At 30.5% G+C, this 26061-nt stretch overlaps 1 protein-coding gene across 1 annotated transcript in view; it reads left to right on the forward strand.

The window, feature by feature from the left end:
* Positions 1-22440: 22440 nt before the first annotated feature.
* Positions 22441-26061, forward strand: part of Kul (Kuzbanian-like) — a 383998-nt gene continuing 380377 nt past the window's right edge. The window contains exon 1 of the mRNA XM_075375246.1: positions 22441-22782. Within this exon, the coding sequence (XP_075231361.1) occupies positions 22665-22782 (118 nt within the window). The 5' untranslated portion in view covers positions 22441-22664. The remainder of the gene's footprint in view (positions 22783-26061) is intronic.

The following is a 26061-nucleotide window of genomic DNA, read 5'->3' on the forward strand; positions in this document are numbered from 1 at the left end:
CTTAGTCTATATCGATGATCTAGATGACTATATTTCTATGAAAAACCTTTTTTATTTACAAATGATACTACGTACATTTTTCACTAGTAATAAAAGCTGTGATTCACTGGAGCAGGATGCTTTTATAAATATTAATAGTTTATCAGATATTTCTCTAATAATAATTTAAAAATAAGTTCAGGTAAAACCAACTTTATGTGTTTACAAACTCACCAAAGGAAAAACTTTAAATTGTCTATGACTCCTTCAATCTTTACTGATGAAGAAAGACTAACGGTATTAGAACCTGCTGATTTTTTGGGGATTAAGCTGGACTGTCAGTTGAACTGGACTAGTCAGATAGACAGTTTAGAGAAAAAAACTCAAAAGTTCAGTTCGTTCTGCGAAGAGTGTAGGAACTAGAAAATACTACTCTCTTGAAGGTAGTTTTACTATAGTTTTTTTGAGAGATATATATTGTATTTGATTATTCTTGTTGAATTAAGGGATATTTGGAAAAAATGTTTACATGGCAAAAGAGATTTCTGAGAAGTATATTTGGAGTACAAACTCAAAGTTATTGTGAGCCTCTTTTTAGAGAACTTTGCGTATTTCCATATATGTTTATCTTTGAAACTGTAAGTAATATAAGAAATACAAACAAAATTAATGTAAAATTCAATCGGTCAACATTACAAATAGGAATGATTATTCAGAATATCATAGGCTCAGTTTATTTTTAAAAAAACCTAAGTGAATGGGAAACAAATTACTAGCAGTGTTACCTGAAAGTAATAAAAGCAAAAAAATAAGCTTTAAAAATAAACTGAGAAGATTCCTAATTGAAAAATATTTTTATCTGTAGAAGAATTCTTTGAGAAATGTAGCGAGACAAGGTAGCTTTCATTGTTGTTAAGTAACTATCTACTTGTGAGCATTTAATTACTGATTTGTTGGTGAATATATTTCTGATTTTTTTTATGCTTTATGTATCTTTTGTTATTTTTCTGTCTGCTACCTGAAGACAGATACTTTTGATACAAAAGACAGATACTTTTTTAGTCTCTTCCTCTTTGAGATGTGAAAAAAAAATAGAATAAAATAAATAATATCAAAACAACCATCAAACGATGCCTTTGCCTTCAAGATTTCAGTTTGAACTGCTGGACCGACTACTGTATAGCCCTGATCTGATCTCAAGCAATTTTCATTTTACTGACCCGCTGAATAAAGAGCTGTAAACGAGTCACTTTTGTTCTTATGAAGAAATCATGGAAGCAGTGGAAATTAGATATTAAATAACCAAAAATATTTCACCTATTTACACATTTTTAGGAGCTTATTTTTAAGGAGTTCAGAAGCTTATTAAAAGATGGAGTAAGTGCAAGTTGTAGAAGGGGATCTTGGGGGGTGTAAATAAGAATATTTCATTTATTTATTTCATACAAATATAAGTAATGGTTTTTTAAATATCACTTTACTTTTTACTTTTCTCACTACATGTTTGTACTTTTTAGCTATACAGCATGTTATTTAAGAGAAAGTGTGCTAATCAGGTCAAATTTTGCACATTGCTTTTTTTGGAAATCTTATGTTTAATGAAACTTGACCAAAAAAAAAAGATTTTAACATTAAAACATCCTGGAAGAATGTACGAGAATATACGTATATTTATATGTACATGGCCTGTTTTTTGCTTGATATCTTTGAACTGAATAAACTGATTTAATTGAAATTTGGTAAGATTTTTTTTCTGGGCAAAAATGCTTCCATGATATCATCCCCCAGACACAATATATTTATCGTCATAAACAAATATATATCGCATTATATATCTCAATTAGAATAGTAAAATTACCATCTACTTTACGGCATGAATAAGGGGAACAAACTACACTAATCCAAACACTTAAGTATAGATAGACGGTCCTAAGAAACCGTAAAACACAAGATAACAACATTTCATTATCCCCAACAATAGTTTGTATGTTAGCCCCTAGGTAAAAATTTGCAATGCAATGCCGCATAACAGATCACATCTTGTAATATTAAGTGCATCTGTTTGTGTCATCAGATATCCATGAGTGAGCATAGTGTGTCTTATTTCCAAATGGCAGATAATAACCTCCTTTCAATCATTATTTCTGCGTGAGGAGCTCCACAGTGTTCTTGATCGGATGAAGTTTGTTATTAATATTTAATGTTTAGCATCCCATTTACTTTGCCGGCTATCAATGCACCAGTCTCTTTACAAAATAGACAAGATCGTTTAAAGCGATGAGATTAGTGAAGGGAGGCTGGAAACAAGCCTCCTTTGCTGCACCATCAGTGTGCTCGCTCATTACCTAAAATCCCAATATAGCTGGAGATCCAGCAGAAGCTCATTGCTATATTTTGGTGATTCATTTGCGAAATAACACCATGAATCTCACAAACAACAGGATGTCTGGATTACACATCATTAGTCGCCTATAAGGCACTAATAGAATCTAAGTAAACAAGAAAATGTAAAAATTTTGAGCTAATTATATTTAAGGCTTTATTAATGGCATACAGTTCTGCAACAAAAATACTGGTGACGCTGGGGAGGCCAAACATGTATGTTCTGTTGCCAACCGCAAAACCACAAACAACAGAATTAACGTTTCGAGCCATCCGTAAAAATTACAACATCAGAAATCAAGCTATTTATATTATAAAATTAGTTTTGTAATATAACTACGAGGGTAAGTCAATTATTATCCGCAATTTAGTTATATTTTTGTTTATGTTGGTAGTACTGTCGTGTTGCGTAGATGACGCATGCGTAGTTTAATTGTTGTTATGTCTGTGCAGGTTTGATGCTGCTATGTTAGTTCCATTATTGCCGCCCTGCCGTTAACCAAACCTGCTTCACTTTTTGTTTGCACCAAAGAAGAGCAACGTTCAGCGATCCGTTTCTTGTGGTCGGAAGGTGTATCAGGGGCCGAAATTCACCGAAGACTTTCGGTACAGTACGGGAACAGTGTGTCGCCGCAACGGAGTGTCTACGAATGGATTGAAAAATTCAAAAACGGTCACACAAGTGTTGCGCACGACGAAGGAGCCGGACTGCCGTTTTCCGCCACAAATAAGGAAAACATTGAGCGTACACGTGACATGGTTTTCTTAGACAGACGAGTAACTATCGATGAAGCGGCACATCGTCTGCAAATTAGTCACGGTTCTGCCTACGAAATCATCCACAGCAGACTTGGGTTTCATAAAGTCTGTGCAAGATGGATCCCAAAACAAGTCGCACAGTTGCATAAACAAACGCGCTTGGACATCTGCCAAAACATCTGGATCGCTATGGTAACCAACGGGACATTTTCTTAGACAGAATCATCACTGGTGACGAAACATGGAAACGTCCAAATTCGCCCTGCAAAAGAATGTTCAAGACCCAACCGCCGCAGGAAAACTGATACTTACGGTTTTTTGGGACTCACAAGGCCCAGTACTGGGACATTATGAGGAAAGGGGCACGACAATAAACAGTGCGCATTACAGTGAGATGCTTACTGCCAAGCTGAAGCCTGCAATTCGAAACAAACGCCGAAGACTGCTGTCGAAAGGTGTTGTGTTGTTGCACGATAATGCCCGTCCACATTCTGCTGCCCGCACTGCTGAAACGCTCCGGAAACTCAACTTTGAAGTACCGGTTCGTCCTCCGTATGGTCCTGATCTTGCCCCTTCCGACTACCACTTCTTTGGTCTACTCAAAGAGGCATTAAGGGGTCGATTTACCTCGGACGAAACGGTAAAAGAAGCGGTTATTCCCGGCTTGCAGCTCAACCGAAAACCTTCTTTTATGAGGTCATCGGGAAGCTTGATGGACCAAGTGCGTTGAAATGCAAGGGGACTATGTTGAAAAATGATGTACATGTAAGTTTCCTATTTGTATTGCAATAAAATTTATAACTACATTGCGGATAATAATTGACTTACCCTCGTATTATTAAAAAATAATAAGTATTAATGTAAAAAAATAGAATTTAATACCAACTGAAGTTGCAGAATACTGTGAATAGCGCTTGGAAATTAATAAGGTAAGTTTAACTTATCAAATTACAGTACTAGTTTTGGTGATTTGTGTTATATAATATATTAAAGTTGTGTATTTAATTTTTAAAAAATTATGTATATTTTTTTTAATTAAAAAAAATGAACTACATTAACTAGTAAATAGAAGTCAGAAGTCATGTGGGCAATGCACTTTAATTTGTTTATGAAACCATTTGCAAAAAGGGAAGTAGATATAGTTCAAAAAAATTGATTCAATAGTGTAAAACATCTACATAAATGTGTGTATCATAAAAACTTGAGAATGAATGAACCTTGTTAGTGATGTTTTGAATTTCTTTTCTACCGTAAAAAAAATTATTATTACACATGTATGTTAAATTGAGCACCTCTGACACTGAATTAATTTATTTTTAAAACTAATTTTAAAAATACTAATTAACTTTCCTTTTTAAATTTGATGAAAATTGATTTTCCCCGTTCTTAAAAGGTAAATGTATTCAAAGTTCATCCGGAGTAAAAATATTAAAACCAAATGCTGAAGTTGCCTAAAATAAAACAGTATGCTCAAAATTCAATTTCAGTTGTTTGAATCATTATCATTCAAAGATTTGCAGTGGAGTTTAGTTTCTGAACCAAACATGAAGAAAAATATGAACAACAAAATTCTAAAATTTACTTTTTTTTTTTGTAACCTTACACTGGGAGCGGATTCTGGCTGAATCATCTATATAGTTTATTTTCCAAGGATGGGTGTATCCTTAAGGAACCCTGAGAATGTTATATACTAAAGTGACTCCTTATTGTCTGAAGGATAAGCAAAGTTCTTTGAAGCATATTCTTAAGCAGGTAAAATGCAAAATTATTGATTTGTTATGTAGTAAATTAGTTATTTAACTCAAATTGATGAAATCCCTCCATCAGATATATATTCTTTTTAACCATTTCTGCCTTTTTTCTTTATCCTTATCCATTTTTCTGTTTGATTGAGGTTTTACGATTTAGATCTCCTCTTAGTCCATATCAAGAATACAGGAATTACAAGCAAATTCGTTCTTGATGTGTCGGTCATTACCTGGTGAGATAAATCTGTCAGAGTATATAACAAGTCTAACAGCTAAAAAGCAAATCAAGTATGCCAGTTCTCCAAATATTTTCTAAAATTAATAATGGAAAAAAGCTAAAGTAGAAATCAGATTACCTAGGCCTTAAGGTATTTTCTTAAAAAAAAATAATAATAATCAGTTGAAATGATGAAATGACCAAATAGAATTTTAAAAAATAAGAAGTATAACACTTCTGTACCCTAATAAAACAGTATTTCTATAAAAATAAATAACTGGAATGAATTCTGTTTCAGTGAAAAGTAGTAGTTGATAATTTGTACTCTTTTTTGTTTACCCAAAAGCTCTTCATTTTCTCAGTCGGATTATTTCCTTTATTTCATCCATCTGTTTAGGTGTGTACCTTTCCTTTTTTTCTCTGGAAACTTAGATTCTTGTATTAATTTTCTAAATTCATTAATTTTTTCAATTAAACCTTAGAAATGTTCAGTGATTTTAGATCTTTTTCTGTTTCTTTAAACTATATGTTCTTTGTGGTTCTGTTTTCATAAAAATCAAATATTTGTTTTGTCAGTCTGTATAAACATCCATAAAATAATAATCTTAGTTTTCACATTAAATCCAAAAACCTTTTCTGTAGCTTTGTAAATTCCTTTTATTTTTCAATTTGTAATCATTTTTTAAAGATTTAGGACTCAACTGCTACGGTCAATAGCCTAGATGAGAATTTGCCAATCGAACCCAGGACGTATGGATGAAAGGCCGAGATGCTATCGCTTCACCAAGGAGTGGGTTCAGTTTGTAAATACCTTCTTCACTCCATAAAATTTTCTTAAAATTTATTCCTATCTTTTGTTATTTCTTGTTCTGTAAAGCACTGTAAATATTCTGCATTATACAGTGCTTCTGGTTGGATCCAGTTTTATAATGCCTTAATTTTAAGATATTTGACAGAATTTTTGTTTAAATGTTCTTTGTGAGATGATAGGCAATTTCCATTTTTTAATATTTTTTTTTCAGTTATGTATTTTCTCTTTGTCAATGAAAAATCTTTCTATGTTTTTATAGGAAATTTTTAGACCGCTTTTGCTTGCACATTCATCTAGTTTTGGAATTTTGAGTTTTGCTTCATCCATATCTTTTGAAAAAATTGCAGTATGTGTACAAAGGCTAATAGGTTCTATTTATGAGTTTAAGTTTTGTGTCTATTTCTATGTTTTCAAGTATGTTTAATTTTTTTAAGTTCTTTTTCCCCATTTTCTTACAACTTTATCTACAATACAAATAAAGAGAATTGTTCATCTCCTTCTCTGACTTAACTTTTAATTTCAAATGGTTCTGAAAGTTTTCTTAAAAATTTTTTTATTTATTCTGTTTGTTAATATTTCCTTTATGTTTATTGTTTTGAGGTCTACTTTAAATTCTTCAATGGTTTTAAATACTGATTCTCTGTGAATGGAATCATAGGCTTTCTTAAAATCTACAAAAAATGTAACTAATTGTGGGTTTTAATATCAATTTAAATTTTTTTTATTTAAAACTGACAATACTTAAAATTATACTTGTTACTTAAAATTTATAATTTGAATTTTTCTAAAATGAATTGCACAATTTTAATTTTAAATAAATATTTACTACATACCAGTAGTATTTACAACATTAAATGTTTTTTCGTTTTTAAAATACTTCATTTATTTACTACATTTTCAACTATTATTTTAGAGATATTGATTAAACATATTGATCAGTCAGATATTTAGATATCTGACTTCAATTCCACTATTGGTCATCAGATGTAATGTCAAGTTTTCGCTGCAACAATACATTAATTCATTATTAAAAATAATAATAAATAAATATTTCTCAAAAATAATGTAATATGAGTGAACAGTTACACAAACACATGTACTACAGACTCTTTTTTCCATATGGAAAGAGATTCTGGTTATCCTTTTTGTAATGGATGGAATAATTTGTTTTATAATCCACAAATTGAAAAATGTTTCTCATAATTATACCTAAAATTAAACATAAATATACTTAAACTGGCGTAAAATTGTTCACATAAATATTTATTATTTCAATATCACTTTGTACAATATACATGCTAATTTGCTGAATACTCACAATTGTTATTGCAGTAAAAAGAACAATAATGTTATTATAGATGAAGTATTGCTTAGAACTAGTAATGGATTCTACAACAGTAACTTAAATATAATAATTATGTTTTACAATAGATAAATGCATACAAATAATTTACATAAATCTTTTATTCTAATCGTTACATAATATTACATCATTTACATCAAGTTAGTAATGAATAGATTATCTGCTCCATGGATAAAAATAAGAAACTGCCCCAAGATTTGTCTGGATGAATCAAAGTCTGGTAATACCTTGATCAAAGCAGCATCACAAAATACACAATTAATGACAAAATAAATAGATGTGATTTAAGTCCAAATTAATTATTTTAAATATAAACACAAAAAATTCATTGATGGAGTAATTGTTTTCTTTTTTACTGTAAAAGAAAATTTTTTTATTTTATTTTAAATAAATTGATGAGAAGATTTTTGAAATGGTTTGTCAGTTTATTTAAAATAGAAAAAAAACATAAGGCCCTTTCTTGTAAGTAAAGGTATTGTGTTAGTTAAATGAACTCACCGGGTTGGTCTAGTGGTGAACACGTCATTGCAAATCAGCTGATTTCAAAGTTGAGAAGTTCCAACGTTCAAATCCTGGTAAAGGCAGTTACGTTTATACGGATTTGAATACTAGGTCATGGATACCGGCGTTCTTTGGTGATTGGGTTTCAATCAACCAGACATCTCACAAACAGTCGACCTGAGACTGTACAAGGCTACACTTCACTTACATTCATACATATCATCCTCATTCATCCCCTGAAGTAATACCTGATAGTGATTCCTGGAGACTAAACAGGAAAAAAAAGTTCTGTTATCTGGTTTGATAGAGATAAATATTGTTTTTTTTTTTAAGAACAGGTGACATATTTTTTCAGCAAATATTGTTCATTTATAAATATAAATACAGGGATAAGTTAACTTTTTTTAACTTTCTAATTATTGATCTACATGATCCATATTTGTGGGTCCAAATAGTTATCTGAGAGCCCATTTTTGAATCTAGTAAACTCATTCTAACTTTTTGATAATTATTCCCTTTTTATAGGATAAACAGACAGACAGTTACGTATTTGAAACATTATTTATAACATCATAAAAGGAATACCTCTAAAAATATTACCTTTAATTTTCATTTGAATTGTTTAACAAGTAAAATGATTATTTTGTCCCCAATAGTGTTTGCTAAGTTCTATTTGATAAAAAGAGAGTTTTTTCCAAATACTTATTTGGAAAAATAAGTACATAGATTACATAGTTTGCAATATTATACGTAACATGTGATATCCCTGGTCACCATTTGTTGCTAGGTTCTACTTAATAAGTCATCGTTACCCAATATTCCATAGATATATCAACCTATATATTTGGTTCATTAATTATATGAATGATAAACACAAATGCCTGCAGAGCTCAAAATAAGAAAGCTTCATCAGATATCTGTAAAACTCAAGTATGTCAAACAAATTAGTCAATTACTCTACACAACAAAAACATAAAGTAAGTTACTAGTCATCTGAATACTCCAAAATTCATATTAAAATCCACTCTCATCGAAAACTAAGATGAAAATTCCCAACAAACCTTTTTTAACATAAACAAGGTAACATTTTAAAGTTATGAAATATTAGTCGACTCGCTTTCAAATTTAATGGGGAATTTTTATTCTAGAGCTTTTTGGAGGTAATTAAATAAATAAATATTTTATTCTGTTATAATATATATTATACATTATATATGTTATATAAGGAATCGGCAGTCATACCACTTGTCTGTGAGATTCATTTTGTCATTCCATAAATGAATCAACATAATACAACAGTGAGCTTTTGCTGGATCCTCAGCCATATTGGGATTTTAGGCAACAAGCGTGCTGATGTTGTGGCAAAGGAGGCTTGTTTCCAGCCTCCTTTCACCAATCGCCTAGCTTCGAATGATCTTGTCTGTTTTCTAAAGAGGATGGTGCATGATGATTGGCAAAGTGAATGGGATGCTAATATTAACAATAAACTTAACTAACATCCAATCAAGAACACTGTGTCACTGTGGAGATCCTCATGCAGAAATAACCATCAAGAGGAGGTTATTATCTGCTGTTTGCGAATAGGGCATACTAGGCTCACTCATGGATATCTGATGATGGAAACAGATGCACATGTTTGTACACGCTCCAGCTGCCAAGTAACAGTGCACCACATCCTTGTGAACTGTATCTGTTATGTGGTATTATGTTGCAAGTTTAACCTAGGTACTAACATTCAAAACATTCTAGGGGGTAATGAAATGTTATGTTTTACAGATTCTTAGGGTCGTCCATTTATATTGAAGTATTTGAATTACTGTAGTGTGTTTCAGGTATTCATACCATTTGCCATAAAGCAGATGGTGATTTTATTATTTTAAGTGGGATATATATACAGTGATATATCTTTGTTTATGACAAGAAATATATCACGACCAGGGGATGATTATAACTTGAAACTACTTTTTACACAGAAAAACCCCCAGAAAAAGTCATGCTACTTCACAGGTAGAAAAAGAAGTTATCTCAGGTAACTTTCCTAACATTTGATTGGATGTGTCAGGGATATTATGGTAAAATCATAATCAGTGCAGTATCACATAACAGACAATTGTAAAATAAAAAAAATAGGTGTGATTAAAGTACATATTGTTTAATATGAAAACACATAAAATAATATTAAGTTAAATAAGCAGATACATTAAAATATTAAATATAAAAAAAGAACTAAATAAGTAACAATTCAAAAAGTATTACTGAAAATTATTTGAAAAAACATATTTATGTGTATGTTAAACATGGTCAGAAAATTCAGGGTTTTTTTAAATTAATAATTGTAGTACAAAGAACAAAATTATTTTTTTAAACGAACCTCACAAGATCATATAACATATTAAGAAAAAGAAAAATAAGAATAATGTTACTGTAAGAAACCATATAACATTTGCAGATTATTGTTCAAAAGTACTGTTAATAACATGCAATTAGATACTATAGTGAAGAAGATATTGATAATTAGTTCTGAAAGGCATGTGAAAGAAAAATTCCATTAATTTATGTTGAATTCATTGATCTTTATATAACTGGATAGGGACCCATGTATTAGAGAATTGGTAAAATTTGAAGCATAAACTAACACCGCTAAATGAGGGTAGAACCAGCATATCTAAGTAAAATGAAATGGTGCATGCACAGAGGTAATTGTAAGAGTAGGGATAAAACTCTGCCCTACCATCACCATTATACGAGCATACAAGCATACAACCATTGTATGCAAGCATACAATAGTTTTATTTAGTTCCCAACATCTCATTCTACAGCGCTGGAGTACGCATCAATATTGAACACTTAATTGTATCTTATGCCATAAGGATCCCCCTATCCAGTTATATAGAGATCAGTGGTTATATCCCAACATTCGATATATCAATGTATGTAGATTATCAAACTAGGTTTGGAGTCATTAAGATGGCAGTTTTCAATATTCATTTTTAATGTTCACTTTTGTAATTGTTTATTATGTTTTAATTAATAAATATTGTTCTATAATTTTAAAATGCGTGTGTTTATTTAAATGGAGACATAACAAGTGGTGACGAGGAGAAAAAAAACTTTTGTGTACAAACAATTTAAAAGAAGTACTTGCATTCTGCTTGTTTGTTTACATGTTCAAACTTCTCAACAAATTTACTCATATTTTCTTTAAAATCCAATCAAATTCAAACAGTTTAATTCGTAATTGTAGTACTGTTTTTTAATTATATAAATATTTCAAAATATAATTTTATCAATATCAAAAAAACTTCATAACCTGCAACAACCACTGTTACAACAATTCAAAACTAATCAAAATCCTCAACCAATGCAACATAATGTAAGTACTTTTAAAAAATTTGACAAAGATAAAGTAAATTTTCAATAATACAAAGAAAGATTCTATAACTTTCTTATTATGAAAGGATTAGCAGCAGATAAGGACACATCAAAACAGTTCTTTTAAACAGTATGAGCCATGAATACTTTGAGCTATTAAAGTTATCAGTGGCACTAAAAGGACTACATACTCTAACTTATGATGAAATAGCTAAAACTTTGAACGATCAGTTAACTAACAAAAAAACCGTTTTAGTTGAGAGACAAATTCCTCTCACAAAAACAAGGATCTAATCAACCAATTCAAGATTTTGTTACACAATTACATAAATTTATTTCAACATGTGAATGCCAATGTGAATGTAAAAAGTTTATTGTAGAATCTGAAGTTTAATCTGTAGAATCTGTAGGATCTGTATTCATATTTTATCGGAGGACTTTCCAACCAAGACATACGTCATCAATTATTGGTAGATAACTCAAAAATTTTTCAAGATGTTTCAAAAGCTCAAACCTTAGAAACATCATTGCTGGTAATCAACAATTCGATATCACGGTAGAAAATTCCTCAACCATTGTACACAGAGTTTCTAGACCACGAAGTAGGAGCACAAGCAATTTTACCTCAAAACCTAGAGACACAACAAATTCAAGATATTATAAGGAACACCAAAGTCGTCCAACAAGATTCTCACCAAGACCTCGACTTAATTTAAAATATGTAGGAATGAAGGACTCTGCTTAAAATGTACCAGGAATAGTCATACTTTGTCCCAATGTTGGGCTGACCCATCTAGATTAAAGTGTGAATACTGTAAAATGCAAGGCAGTCATGTTGAAAAAGTATACTTAAAAAGACTGATGTCTGAAAAGAAAGGTGTAAAGGCAGTAGAAGCAGAAGCAGATTCCTTCCTCCAAGATCAATTCACAATGAGATTAATAGTCCAGATCAAGACACAGAAAAATACTTCATTCAAGTAAAAATAAACAACAAAATCCAGCAGTTTATAGTGGACTCTGGAGCTGGACAAACACTGTTAAACAAATCAAATTTTGATAAACTAAATCTGAGTACTTAACTTCAGAATACAAAAATACGATTTCGCTCATACACTGCCGGCATATTTACACCACTGGGAGTTGCCGAGATAGAAGTTTAATATAAGGATAGAAAATCAACTGAAAGACTTTACATAGTTCCAGACAATTTTTCTCCACTCTTGGGCCGTTCCTGGATAAAGCACTAGGACATTCACCTACAAGATATCAACACCAAAAAGATTTATAACAATTCACTATATTCAGTATTACCAACCAACATAGAACACATCATAAAATCTTTAATAAATATGCCGATCTGTTCAAAAAACAAGTTGGCAGATGAAGAAACATTACAATTTCTCTCAAACTAGAAAAAATGTGAAACCCCTAACTTTTAAAGCTAGGTAAGTTCCTCACGCTCTCTAAATAAAGGTAGAATTAGAACTCAACAAACTCAAAAATCAAGGCATTATCTCAAAAGGCCAAGAAAGTGACTGGGCATCTTCACTAGTTGTGATCCCCTAGCACGATGGTACCATACGTCTGTGTGTTGATTACAAAATAGGGATGAACCCCCAGGTACAAGATGCTCACTACCCTATACCAAAAATCAACAACCTTCGTACAACATTCAACGATTCTTTATATTATTGCTCCCTAGATCTAGTTAAAGCATATCTTCACATATCAGTCAATGAGGAGAGTGCTAAAATTCAAATGATTATTACCCATAAAGAAAGTTATACCTTCAATCGCCTCATTTGTAATCAAAACTGTACCAAATAACTTTCATCTCATCATGAACAAAGCCTTGGGGGGGACTTAGAGGGGTTACAGCATACTTTGACAATATAATAGTTCATGCAAAAACATGGAAAAAATACTACAATAACCTGACGGCTTACCTCGATAGATTACAAGAATTCAATTTATACCTCAACAAAGAAAAGTGTAAATGTTTCAGAACTAAATCCCATACCTAGACTATGTAATTGAACAAGAAAAATTTCCAAAGATCTGACTAATGTCACAGCCATTATAAACACACCTAGACCAGCAAGTCAAGTAATGCCAAGAGATTCTTAGGAACGATTACCTATTATGCAAAGTTTATACCAAATACCTTAACACTTACTTTTCAATTGAGATAACTTCTTCAGAAAAATCACAAATTCCACTGGTCCTCAAAATGTGAAACAGCATTTATAAAACTGAAAAACGAAATCGCAAGTGATCATGTACTAACCCCATTCAATCCAGACCTTCCACTGACAGTGAACTACAATGCTTCTCTGACAGGGATATCGATAATACTTTCACATACAATAAACGGAGTAGAAAGGCCTGTTGCTTTCCCTTCTTTTTCACTAACAAAACCAAAATGAATTATAGCCAGTTTGAGAGGGAGGCAATAGCAATCATATTTACCCTAAAAAATGTTATTATTATATATATATGGGAAAATTTTCATGCTGTATACTAATAAAACCATCCACTGACTCACAGTCTACATGAAAATTCTAAACTTCCAGTTATGACATCTTCAGGACTTGTACGCTATGCAACTTGGCTCACAAACTTTGACTATCATAACCGATAAATGAGCAGAAGAAAATGTGCATGCTGATTTTCTATCCCGATAACCTATTCAAAAAATATTTCTCAAATTAAACAGTATGTGGAAGAAGAAGTACTTCTAATTTCTAGTGAAGTAATCTCTAACACTTCCAACGAAACATTAAATTACAAAACTCTCGCTGAAGAAACTTCACGTGATGAACGGTTATCAAAACTGAAATCAGACCTATTGAATGGTGAAAATTATAATTCTGAGCATTATATTCAAAATGGCATAATCTGTAAAGGGCAACAAGTAGTTATAGCAACTTCAATGCATCAGATTGTTTTCACAGAACTACATCACACTCATGCGGGAATTGTAAACATGAAACAGTTGGCCAGACAATATTTTTACTGGCCAGATCTAGATAAATACGTAGAAAATCTTGTCAGAATTTGTCAAGACTGTTGACGAATAAAGAAAAACCCTTCAAAAGCAACTATCCATCTCTGGGATGAACCCTCAGAAAATTTTGAAAGGGTTCACATGGATTACATGGGACCATTTTGAGGTCATCACTTCTTTATCTTGGTCGATGCAAACTCCTGATGGTTGGAAGTCCATTACTCCAAGAATGCCCTGATAACAAATTCAACCGTTCAATACCTTCAAGATGTATTCTCAACTCACGGCTTACTAAGAATACCAGTCTCCGACAATACAATGATCTTCAGAAGTGAAACCTTTATAAAATTCTGATCCGACCACGGCATATACCAAACGTTTATAGCACCAAGTCATTCTACCAACGGGCTCACCAAACGCAATGTACTTGTACAGACTTTCAAGCAAAAACTACAGGCAATGACTTCATCTAAACTACCTGTTCAAAGAAAACTTCAAGAAATCTTAATGCAATATAGATCTACACCTCTCTCATCTGGTAAATCTCCATCAGAATTATACGTATAATGAAGATTACATATTATATTAGACCTTCACCACGTACACCATTGCCTTCCAACATCACTCCCAGAGTACATCAACTAAGCGTAGAAGATTGAATACAAGCAAGGTGGTACTCTACTGGCAAACCAATGTGGAAACTTGGAACTGTAGTCCAGAAGCTTGGAAAATTTCACTACATTGTTAAGCTCAATGGCAACGGATATTCCCTGAAGAGACACATTGATCGATTACTATTTTATCGATTCAAAAACAAAGAAAACAGTAACATTTGCTCTGTTACTAAGCACATATGACAAACCAAGAAGAGGTTTCCCATAGGAGCTCCACTCACAGCCTCCTGAGGCCATGCAGGAACTTCAAGAGCAACCTGGAGTGCAGCAACACCCTATTCTGAAATGATCAGAAAGGGAACATAGACGGCCAACAAGACTGCAAGACTATGTTGTATCTTTTTTAAAGCTGACTGGTTTTTAATTCATAACTTTTATATTTCAACAGTTTAAATCAATAAATATGTATATAAATTCAAATTAGTTCAAAAGTATCCATTCAACTAAAATATCAAAATTATACTTCTATACCTACTTAAGTTCCACAATTTTAACCATGATGATTCAATAGTATTATAATTCAATATTTAATTTCAATATTTATTTATGCATGTACCTTTTAATAACTTTGTTCATGTTGTTGATTTCAATATTTTTCAATAAACGTGAGCGATTGTTGTTTTCCAACATTCGATATATTGATATATGTAGGGTATCAAGCTAGGATTTAAGTCATTAAGATGACAGTTTTCAATATTCATTTTCAATGTTCATTTTTGTAATTGTTTATTATGTTTTAATTAATAAATATTGTTCAATAATTTGAAAACGAATGTGTTCATTTAAATAGACATAAAAAAACAGATTATGACCAGGCGATAACATGGAAGCATTTTACACCCAGAAAAACAAAAAAAGACATGTTACTCCACAGATAGAAGAAAGAAGTTATTTCGGGCAACTGCCCTAATATTTGACTGAATGTATCAGGAAAATTATGGTAAAATCATAATCAGAGCGGTATCACATAATAGAGAATTATAAAATAAAAAAATTAGATCTGATTAAAGTACATATTGTTTAATACAAAAAAACATAAAATAATATTAAGTTAAATAAGTAGATACGTGAAAAGAATAAATATAAAAAATAACTGCAAAACAATAACAATTCAGAAAGTATTACTGAAAATTATTTGAGCATGTGCATGTTGAACAGGGTACAGAAAATTCAGGTTTTTTTTTTTAAATTAATAATATTGTAGTACAAAGAACAAAATAATTATTTTAAATGAAACTCACAAGATCATGTAACATAATAATAAAACATACTATGAGAAATAAAATAATAACTTTACTGTGAGGAACCGTGTAACATTTGTAGACTATTGTTCAAAAGTACTGTTAATAACAATGCAATTAGATTCAATAATGAAGAAGGTACTGATAATTTTTCCTAAAAGGCACGTTTAAGAAGAATTCCATTAATTTGAAAGCTTATTTTTTATTAATATTTAATAGTATTGCATTATTATATTTATGATAAAATGTCAAACAGAAGATATAAATGGTAATTAATTTAATACCCGTTTGAAAAATTTTTATATAAATATTTCTCAAAATTGTTAGCATCTTACCCAAAAGTGCTATTTAATTTTATCAATATGACAGCGTAGTTGTGAAGTCGTTAACTATCCTCCAAAATTTAATAATATGTGATATAATGTACAGATGAACATGCTTTTATTATTGTTGAACTAACTTCAAAATCATTGTTATCCTCTTCGCAGATGACACAATCGTATCTATATTCAAAGACAATTATTTAAAAGGACTTGAAAGTTCTACATTTTCAATTCAAAAAATTATTCATATTCATTGAAGGAATTATAAACAGTATAACTTTAATTATTATGGATAAAACTGATGAATTATACTTCTTAGGTAGACATTGCATTGCTAATTGCTTGTGTGGAATTCCCATTAATCATAATAATACTATTTCTGTTGCCCACACAGCAAAATTTCTAGGTGTTTTATTAGATGATAAACATCATTGAGATGATCTGTTTACAACACAATCAAACTGTAGTGTTTTACTTTAAAGCATTTTAATAAAACACTAACCTCATCGCTATTATTAAATATATATTTTCTTTATGTATACGCCTGTCTTAAGTGTAATAACATTTCTGGGGATGACTTCAAAAGTCAGAACTAGTTTTCAACATACAAAAATAAGTTGTAAGATCAACAGGTTGATAGCACCCATAAGCGTAATACATATACTGATGTTTAGAAAATAAAAAATGTTAACTTCTTGTTTTTACATTTATGAAAGTACAGCCTTTGCTATAAAGAATAAGTTATTAAAAAATAACAATATCCTCTCTACCAAAACTAGACAACAAAACTATTTTTGTGTGACTCAACAGAATATCTCAACTATGAGAAAGAGCCTTATTATAATTTCACTGCCATTTTTAAAAAATTACCAAATCATTTTAAAAAATCTTCCTACCGATGTATTTTAAATAAAATTAAAATATTTCCTTTTACAGAAACAATATTAATCAGACGATGAATTTTGAAATAATACTAAAAAATTTCAACAAAAAAAAATCACCCTGAATTTTCTGCATTCTGTTCAAATAATGAGTTCTTTCTTAAGATATCATTAATAATGATTTCTTTCTTCGATATTCCTTCTGAATAATTTGTTATTATTTTCCTAAATTTTCTTTCTTTACTTATTTACACTTATATTACTTCACGTGTTTATATTTTAAGTAATTAATACGGGCTTTAATCACATATATTTTGAATATTTTAATTAATAGAAAAACAAACCAACATACTTGGCGTTTATAGACCTAGAAAAGGCATTCGATAACGTAGACTGGAATAAAAAGTTCAGCATTTTAAAAAAATTAGGCTTCAAATACAGAGATAGAAGAACAATTGCTAACATGTACAGGAACCAAACAGCAACAGTAATAATTGAAGAACATAAGAAAGAAGCCGTAATAAGAAAGGGAGTCCGACAAGGATGTTCCCTAACTCTGTTACTTTTTAATCTTTACATGGAACTAGCAGTTAATGATGTTAAAGAACAATTTAGATTCGGAGTAACAGTACAAGGTGAAAAGATAATGATGCTACGATTTGCTGATGATATAGTAATTCTAGCTGAGAGTAAAAAGGATTTAGAAGAAACAATGAACGGCATAGATGAAGTCCTACACGCAAGAACTATCGCATGAAAATAAACAAGAACAAAACAAAAGTAATGAAATGTAGTAGAAATAACAAAGATGGACCACTGAATGTGAAAATAGGAGGAGAAAAGATTATGGAGGTAGAAGAATTTTGTTATTTGGAAAGTAGAATTACTAAAGATGGATGAAGCAGGAGCGATATAAAATGCCGAATAGCACAAGCTAAACGAGCCTTCAGTAAGAAATATAATTTGTTTACATCAAAAATTAATTTAAATCTCAGGAAAAGATTTTTGAAAGTGTATGTTTGGAGTGTCGCTTTATATGGAAGTGAAACTTGGACAATCGGAGTATCTGAGCAGAAAAGATTAGAAGCTTTTGAAATGCGGTGCTATAGGAGAATGTTATAAATCAGATGGGTGGATAAAGTGACAAATGAAGAGGTATTGCGGCAAATAGATGAAGAAAGAAGCATTTGGAAAAATATAGTTAAAAGAAGAGACAGACTTATAGGCCACATACTAAGGCATCCTGGAATAGTCGCTTTAATATTGGAAGGACAGGTAGAAGGGAAAAATTGTGTAGGCAGGCCACATTTGGAATATGTAAAACAAATTGTTAGGGATGTAGGATGTAGAGGGTATACTGAAATGAAACGACTAGCACCAGATAGGGAATCTTGGAGAGCTGCATCAAACCAGTCAAATGACTGAAGAGAAAAAAAAAAAAAAATTAATCGTGTATTTTATGATGCTGCTCTGATGAAGGATTTACTACAGATTCCCTTCTTTATCAATCCAGGCAAACGCTGGTACACTTCCTTTTTTGACATGGGAATTTTTGACATGATCAGAGTGAAAGATTAATTTAATTAAACTCTGTTTGCAATGCTCATCTCTTAAACACTAACCAGCACAATATTTTAAAAGAAAAATTAAACAAAAGGCCTTAAAACATTTAATATTATGTATTAAAGAATTTTGTTACAGATTATCATTTACTTTTACATTTATGAAAATTATCATTACGATTATAACAAAAATTCCTTAATAAAGAGCCGAACAATATTATAAAGTTTATTATTTGAATTAAAAATTATGACATATTTATACATTTATTAATGGCCAATCCATTTACAAAACTGCAGTCATTTTAATTTTTTATGAAAGCAAAAATGGATTTTAGGAAATACTCCAAAAAAGATTTTGAAAATTTGCGTTACAAGAGTATTTGGAAATACTCTTAATAACGTATCTTAATACTCTTTATAATGTAATAACTCTTATTAGGTAATTAATAATGTATAACGCATTATAAATTTATAAAGTATAACGAACAGTTTTTTGGTGTAGAAAAGAGTTATTTTATATGATTTAGTAATGTGAAAAAACAAGGTTAAGCTTTACCTTAATACAACCAGCAGTATAGATACTAAAGGATATATGCTCTTAAAAAAAAGTGTTGTGGTAATGTTTTAGTTTTCAGTAACAAATTACAATTTTTTTCTTGGGAATGAATATATATTTTTATTACTTTATATAATATGAGTAATATCATCAAGAAATATAGAATCTACATAAATAACAGTATATCTGCATATGCTCATTTATAAAGGCTTTATTTTGGATTCTAATTTCTAACACAAGTTTAATAACCGAGCCTGGTCCACATCCTGATATCCAGGTTCACATGTATTTATTAGGAATGGTTAGGAAGCTGTGCTTTTCCCACAAATATTTTTGCATTGGATAGGAAACAAAAGCCTTGAATAGATCCATAAACAGAATTGTCTCCTCCAAATCAAACAGTATCTACAAAAGCACATTTATTGGGTCCTAGTGTGGACCCAATAACCGATGGGGAGAAAGATAAAAGATGGTTAGTGAAAAATGGATCATTTATCTACTTACAGAGGAATGTCTGCAAATTGAGTTGAACGTCTTGCATACAAGCAGTACTTCTATCTCATGTAGTTGACATCTATTCTACTCAAATACTGTCTACTATGTTCAAATTGACTTCTTTACGCATCTTCAGAACTGTATAGCGTATTGAAACATTCAACTTAACTGCAGAAAGCTGCAGTCAAATTTCTGCTGCAGAAAGAGGAGTTAATTTGTAGAATGAAGTGTGTAGATTAAAGTAAAAAAAGGACTAGTATATTCTGATTAAGGTGTACTCATTACTGTATCATCAGAAGAAGATAATTAGAAAAACAAAGAAAGATTGACAAGAAATTCACCAGAGTTAAAAAAAAGGGAGTACAAAATATTTAATAGTTTAATTCATATGCTGGGAACATAACATTTTTGTTATTGTGTTGTTTGTATATAGATGTCATAAAAGTAATTTTTATCTGTGACTGGACACAAAATGAAGACAAATCTAAAAATGATATACTCATTCCCAAGAATAACTCAGCATTTCATGCCAGGCTTACTAAGGCAATAATTCGTAATAACATTTCCTGTTACCTTTCAGCCAAGCGGATGGTGATTAATATTTCTGCACAAGGTTCTTCAAAATCTGAGTGATATTCAACCTTATAAGAGACACACACCTTCATTTAACTTAATTTTTTGTTTTCGTTTTTATTAATTAAAAAAAAAAAAAACAATTAAATATAAGACTTATTTGAAGTTAAATTAAACAAAATAAAATAATATATATTTTTATCGCAGATATTATGAGCATATTAAAAATAGAGTGAAATGAAAAAAAAAATAAATAAAGTTATGGTTTAAGATAACTCAAATACAGTCTAAGCATAAAGTTCCTTTCAATAATATAACATACATTTTGTAACACTGTACATCATCAGATTGTAACGGTTAATCGGCTTCTTTCATTTACTCAACAAAGTGCCAAATTCATCAGATGTTGATGTTATTTTCGCGTGTTCAATGAAATTTTTGACTTGTGCAATATTAAATTAAAATGGCAAGCACAGTTGCCATTTGGTTTTGTTAAGGAAGCTCCATCAATAGTCACATCTAAAAATGGGACAAAAAACATTTGATCATTACTTGATTTTAAACAAGGTGGACCAGTAGCTTTGATAAAATTGAGGAATCATGTTTATGACCTCTTAAGTCAACAGAAAACGTCTTCAGAGCTAAATATTCCCCATTCACTACTTCAGAATATAATGAAAAAAAAATCTCTGGTTTAAATTCCTTAAGCCTATTTGTGTTAATGAGATTCCTTAGCAGTTTAAGGAAAACTTATTGGAAGGATCTTTTAAGGCTTTTCCCGATGTTCAATTGCAAAAACCAAATTTCTTCTCCGACGAAAGTATCATTTACCTGATTAATAGATCTTGGAACTTGTATGTTTGGTGTAAAGAAAATCCTCATTTTTATGAAGAAAAATCACATTATCACTACATGTATTGATCTGGGCAGCAATGTCTGAAACACATTTGACAGGATCATACTTTTTTTTCAGGAAGTGTCAACAGAATCCTGTACTTTAACACGATTGAAAATTATTTTCTATTGATCAATATGAAATTAACTGTCAGTTTACAGAAAGATAGAGATCCAGCTCACTTTGCTCTGTTGCTAAGGGATTTTTAAATGAACATTTTGAAGGGAGGTGTTTCGATAGAGCCTCGAAATTTTGTGACTGCCTACAAATCCAGAATTAACAATCTATGACAAATCCTTTTTAGACATAAGCAAAGAAAAACCCCTTTTGGGTCTAATGGGCTCTTAGTCCTTTTGGGTTGATGAGCTGAAAAATCCTGTCGTTTTCTTTTTTTTACGATTTCGATCCTTCAACATGGAAGAAACGTCCATTTGCACTTGGCGACTAATAAGCTGTGTAATTTAAAGTACAGATGTAAATTTTATGGATAAAAATAATAAATAAACGAATGATAAACAATTGAATTTTACTTCTTTATATTTAAAAGGACTCTATAATTTTGGCTTAATATAAAAAAGAATTAATATGAATTAAAATAATTAACGTAGAAAATATAAACAAGAAAACTATTTATATGTAGGTGGTAACACTATAAATATTTTACCGTAAGAAATCTCATTCGAATTGTCTAGTAAATTAAATTTTACAAAATCTTTGTTCTTGATTGATTCTGAAATATTTTTACGGAATTAAATAATTAATTATACAATATATTTTCAACAAAACATTCTTCGAACATCTTACAAACTTATACAGTATGAACAAGACGTTGCTAAAGGGAATTATTAATATACAAAATTTCTCTTTAATATTAGAATTTCCCTTTTATAAAAATCAGTTTTAAAAATTAATCGTTAATACAAATTAAAAAACTAAATTGGTTTTGAAGTTGTAAAATACCTTTTGTAGTTTGAATGTTATAATTATAGATTATTAACGTTTTTGAATATTATAAAGGGAAAACAAGGGAATTTTACGACCCCTCTACCTGTCAAAGAAGCCAACAACAACCTGCGCGGAGTTCAGTGGGTTTTGAACGATTCGTGAGGTAATAGGAATGTAGCTGTTGGATTTTAACAATGACGTGTGTGAAATAGTTTAGTGGTAGCTAATGACAGGCAGTAATAATTATTTGTATATAAATTATGGCAGGTGGTGTGTTATTTATTTAATGTTTGATGTGTTAATGTGGTGCAGTTACGATGTGAGATAGTAGTGAAGTAAATATATCTAAAATTTTCCCCCGTCGCTCTCCGTAGCTAACAATGATGTTGGTGCCTGGAGTAAAGCCCACAATAATAATGGCAGTCATTGTTCTGTCACACCTGGTTGATATTAATGTACCTACTCCAATACCGTTGCCGTATCTACCCGTCGGGCAAGGTAACTTAATTATTTGTATTATATTTTATATATATTCGATTTAGTTTTAATTCATAACATCCTTTGTTTGTAAACATAACATGGTGTACACTTAAAATCGCTGGGAACAGTTCGTGATACAATAATGTTACTGATGTAGTTTAATACCGTCGTATATTATTAATATATTTTGTTTTATTTTTCAGAAATCATATGTGTTGTAATGTTAATGAACTTCATAATTCACCTTAGCGGGAAATTTTAATATTTGTCGCCGTTATTTTAATATTGTCGATTCACAGATTTAGACTTTTTTTGTTGTTGTAAAATCGTTTATTTTATTTATAATGTTTGTACGTTGTACAAATGTTTGTAATGTTGTAAGTAGTTTGGTAGTAAAACACAACGAAAGATTCCGATCATCGGGATATAAACTTAATGTCTTGTTGCGTGCAGTATGTATTTATTTCTTTTTGATGATAGGTCGAGAGTGAACAGATGTCATCATAGTAAAGGCAACATCTTAGCGAGTTGTTATAAGTAAATAGGATTAGCAACTGGTGATGTCATTTCTTGTGGCCATTGAAAAAAAAACTATTCTTTAGAAAATACTTGTGAATTTGTTAGTTTTTTGAACGTACAGTTACTTTTTTTTTTAATCAGGTGTTATGCACGAGTGTTAAAATTTACCGAATCCGTCATGTTCTTATTTCTCAGTTTACTTATATAGTAACAATCCCCCCCCCCCCTTCCATTTATAATCATCCTCTACATCATACTGTATTTATTTATTTTTTGTAGAAAAAATACTTTAACAGAATTTAGGTTAAATTTTCTAATTTTCAATAACAGTGTGTGTTGGTGTACGCATTTTGCTATTATTATAAATCGCTTGTTTTAGTGTAGAGTATTTCGTCTGGGTAATTTTATTGACCTATGCAAGTTTTTTTTTTTTGTTAATAGACAAGTATATTTTGACAAACGACTGATTTTAGAGTTTTTCCCGATTAATTAACTCGTTATTTTGTCTGTTTTTGCTGAGAAATAATAATATTTTTATTAATAAATTCGATTGGATACTGTAGATTTTTGTCATATATAAATAACTACTTGCTATTTCTTTTAAGTTAATATTTAATTTTAACTTGTGACAAATTGCAGACCTAATCGTGATTCGAACCCGAACCTTTCTGATAATAGGCAGAGATACTGCCACGGAGACGTATGTCATTTATATAAACAGAAGTGAATCGTTATTATTAATTTTTTTTTAAATTATAATTAAATTATCTGATCCGGAAGGTTCTGGATTTGCATGTCGGTCAGGTTTGACCTGATATTCACACGTTTCGAAAAGTCATGTAATATCATAGATCATTCATTAAGGGTGAGGTACACATCTGTAATAACCGTAAATGAATCGATAAATAAAAAAGTTAATTTTTTCCCATAATTTAATCGGTTGAAAAATTAACCTCCCAGGTTGTATAATCTTGATTTTTTTTATTCTCGTAGTTTATCGATTTTTTTTAAAGATAAATTCAAGTAAAAAAAAAAAATAGTTAATAACATTTATTTAATTTGGTGTCTAATCGGCATATATTTTTACGATTAAGCTAAATAAATTACTCGTAAGATTAATTAATTAATTTTTCATTTTTTTTTTTACGATCGAGATATCTTATCTCAAAGACGGTTCAACGTTTTCCTGCGTAAAACTAATATCGCTAAAAATATTATCGAAAAAAAGGAATTAAATTGAACAAAAATAATATATAATTTTATAAAAGAATCTCCGAACTTAAAGATTTAGATTAAAATTAAATATTGTTTTCGATCTAAAAATCTGAGATTTAAAAAATTATTTTTCTTTAAACGAAAATTTATAAAGTAAAAGAAACAGGTTTCAACCCTTAGTAATAATTATGAGGTAGTGGCGGGAAATTCCCTTAAGTAGTAATTTGAGAACGGATTTTCCTCACGCCTATGTAAACGCTCTTAAAAAAAAATTAGCAAACCGATTTTTCATAACCGTTATATATATATATATATATATATATATATATATATAAATATATATATATATATATATCATTCTAGTTGGATTTCTGCCAGCGATGTGCACATTAATCTAATTTAAAATAACCCACGGATGAAATTTATAAATTTTAACATCTCATTTTAAATTTCACTTTACGAGATCTGAAGAAGACGAGATCGACATTAAGGGAATTCATCGAACATTTTTTTAAAATTAAATTAAAATTAACAATTTTTATTTCAAAATTGATGATATTTATTTTTATTTCATAAATTCATTTTAATATTCCGACTTCACAAATTTCTTATAAACTATTTTTTTTTAAGTGACGGTACAAATTGAACTTTTGTAAGCTTTTGATGGAAACCTGAAATTCAGCACAATATCACACAAAAATTCTGTGAAATACCTTTAAAATTGTCTCTTTTAACCGCCCCTAAAAGGATATTTTTTCCTGTGTAGCCTCCGGGAATCGTCGTCAGGTATTACTTAAGAGGATGATATTTATGAGTGTAGTCTTGTACAGTCTCAGTTCGAAAATTCCTGAGATGTGTGTTTAATTGAAATCCAACCGCCAAAGATCACCGGTATCCACGATCTAGTATTCAAATCCGTGTACAAGTAACTGGCTTTAATAGGATTTGAACGCAGGAACTCTCGACTTCCAAATCAGCTGATTTGCGAAGACACGTTCACCACTAGACCGACCCGGTGGGTACCCCTAAAAGGATTCAACTGAATTAGCGGCACGGTGTAGATGTGAACGCTTCCTGTTAATATTTTTTAACAATTCTTTGTTTTAACTAAATAAATAAAAAATTCCTGATGTTGGCGCACTTTTTCGTAATTAATTTCATTAATATGGAAGTGTGTTAAATATTTAGTAAACAGCAGACAGAAAAGGTCATTAGGTAAATGCTGTTGTGGATTTGCTTTTAATGATGATGAGAGGTTTATCGTTTACGTGATTTTTTTTGTTTATTTATAATACATTTTTTTACAAAAATGTTTATCCCGTTAATAAGTCAAAGTACTAATCTACAGACATTCTGGTCGATTCTAGATCACAGGTAGAGTTTTGTTGCTGTAAAGTTTTGTTCATTACTTTAATATCAAGCGTACAATTTTTTTTTAACTTATAACTGGCCTAAAATAAACACGCAAGAAAAACGGCAGATTATTTTGGTAACTAAAAGACTGTTAAAAGGGAATAAATATGTATAAAAAATATAATTAAGTAACAGGACCGGGTTGAGAAA

The sequence above is a fragment of the Lycorma delicatula genome, chromosome 9 (assembly GCF_047948215.1).
Source record: "Lycorma delicatula isolate Av1 chromosome 9, ASM4794821v1, whole genome shotgun sequence".
Classification (NCBI taxonomy): Eukaryota; Metazoa; Arthropoda; class Insecta; order Hemiptera; family Fulgoridae; genus Lycorma; species Lycorma delicatula.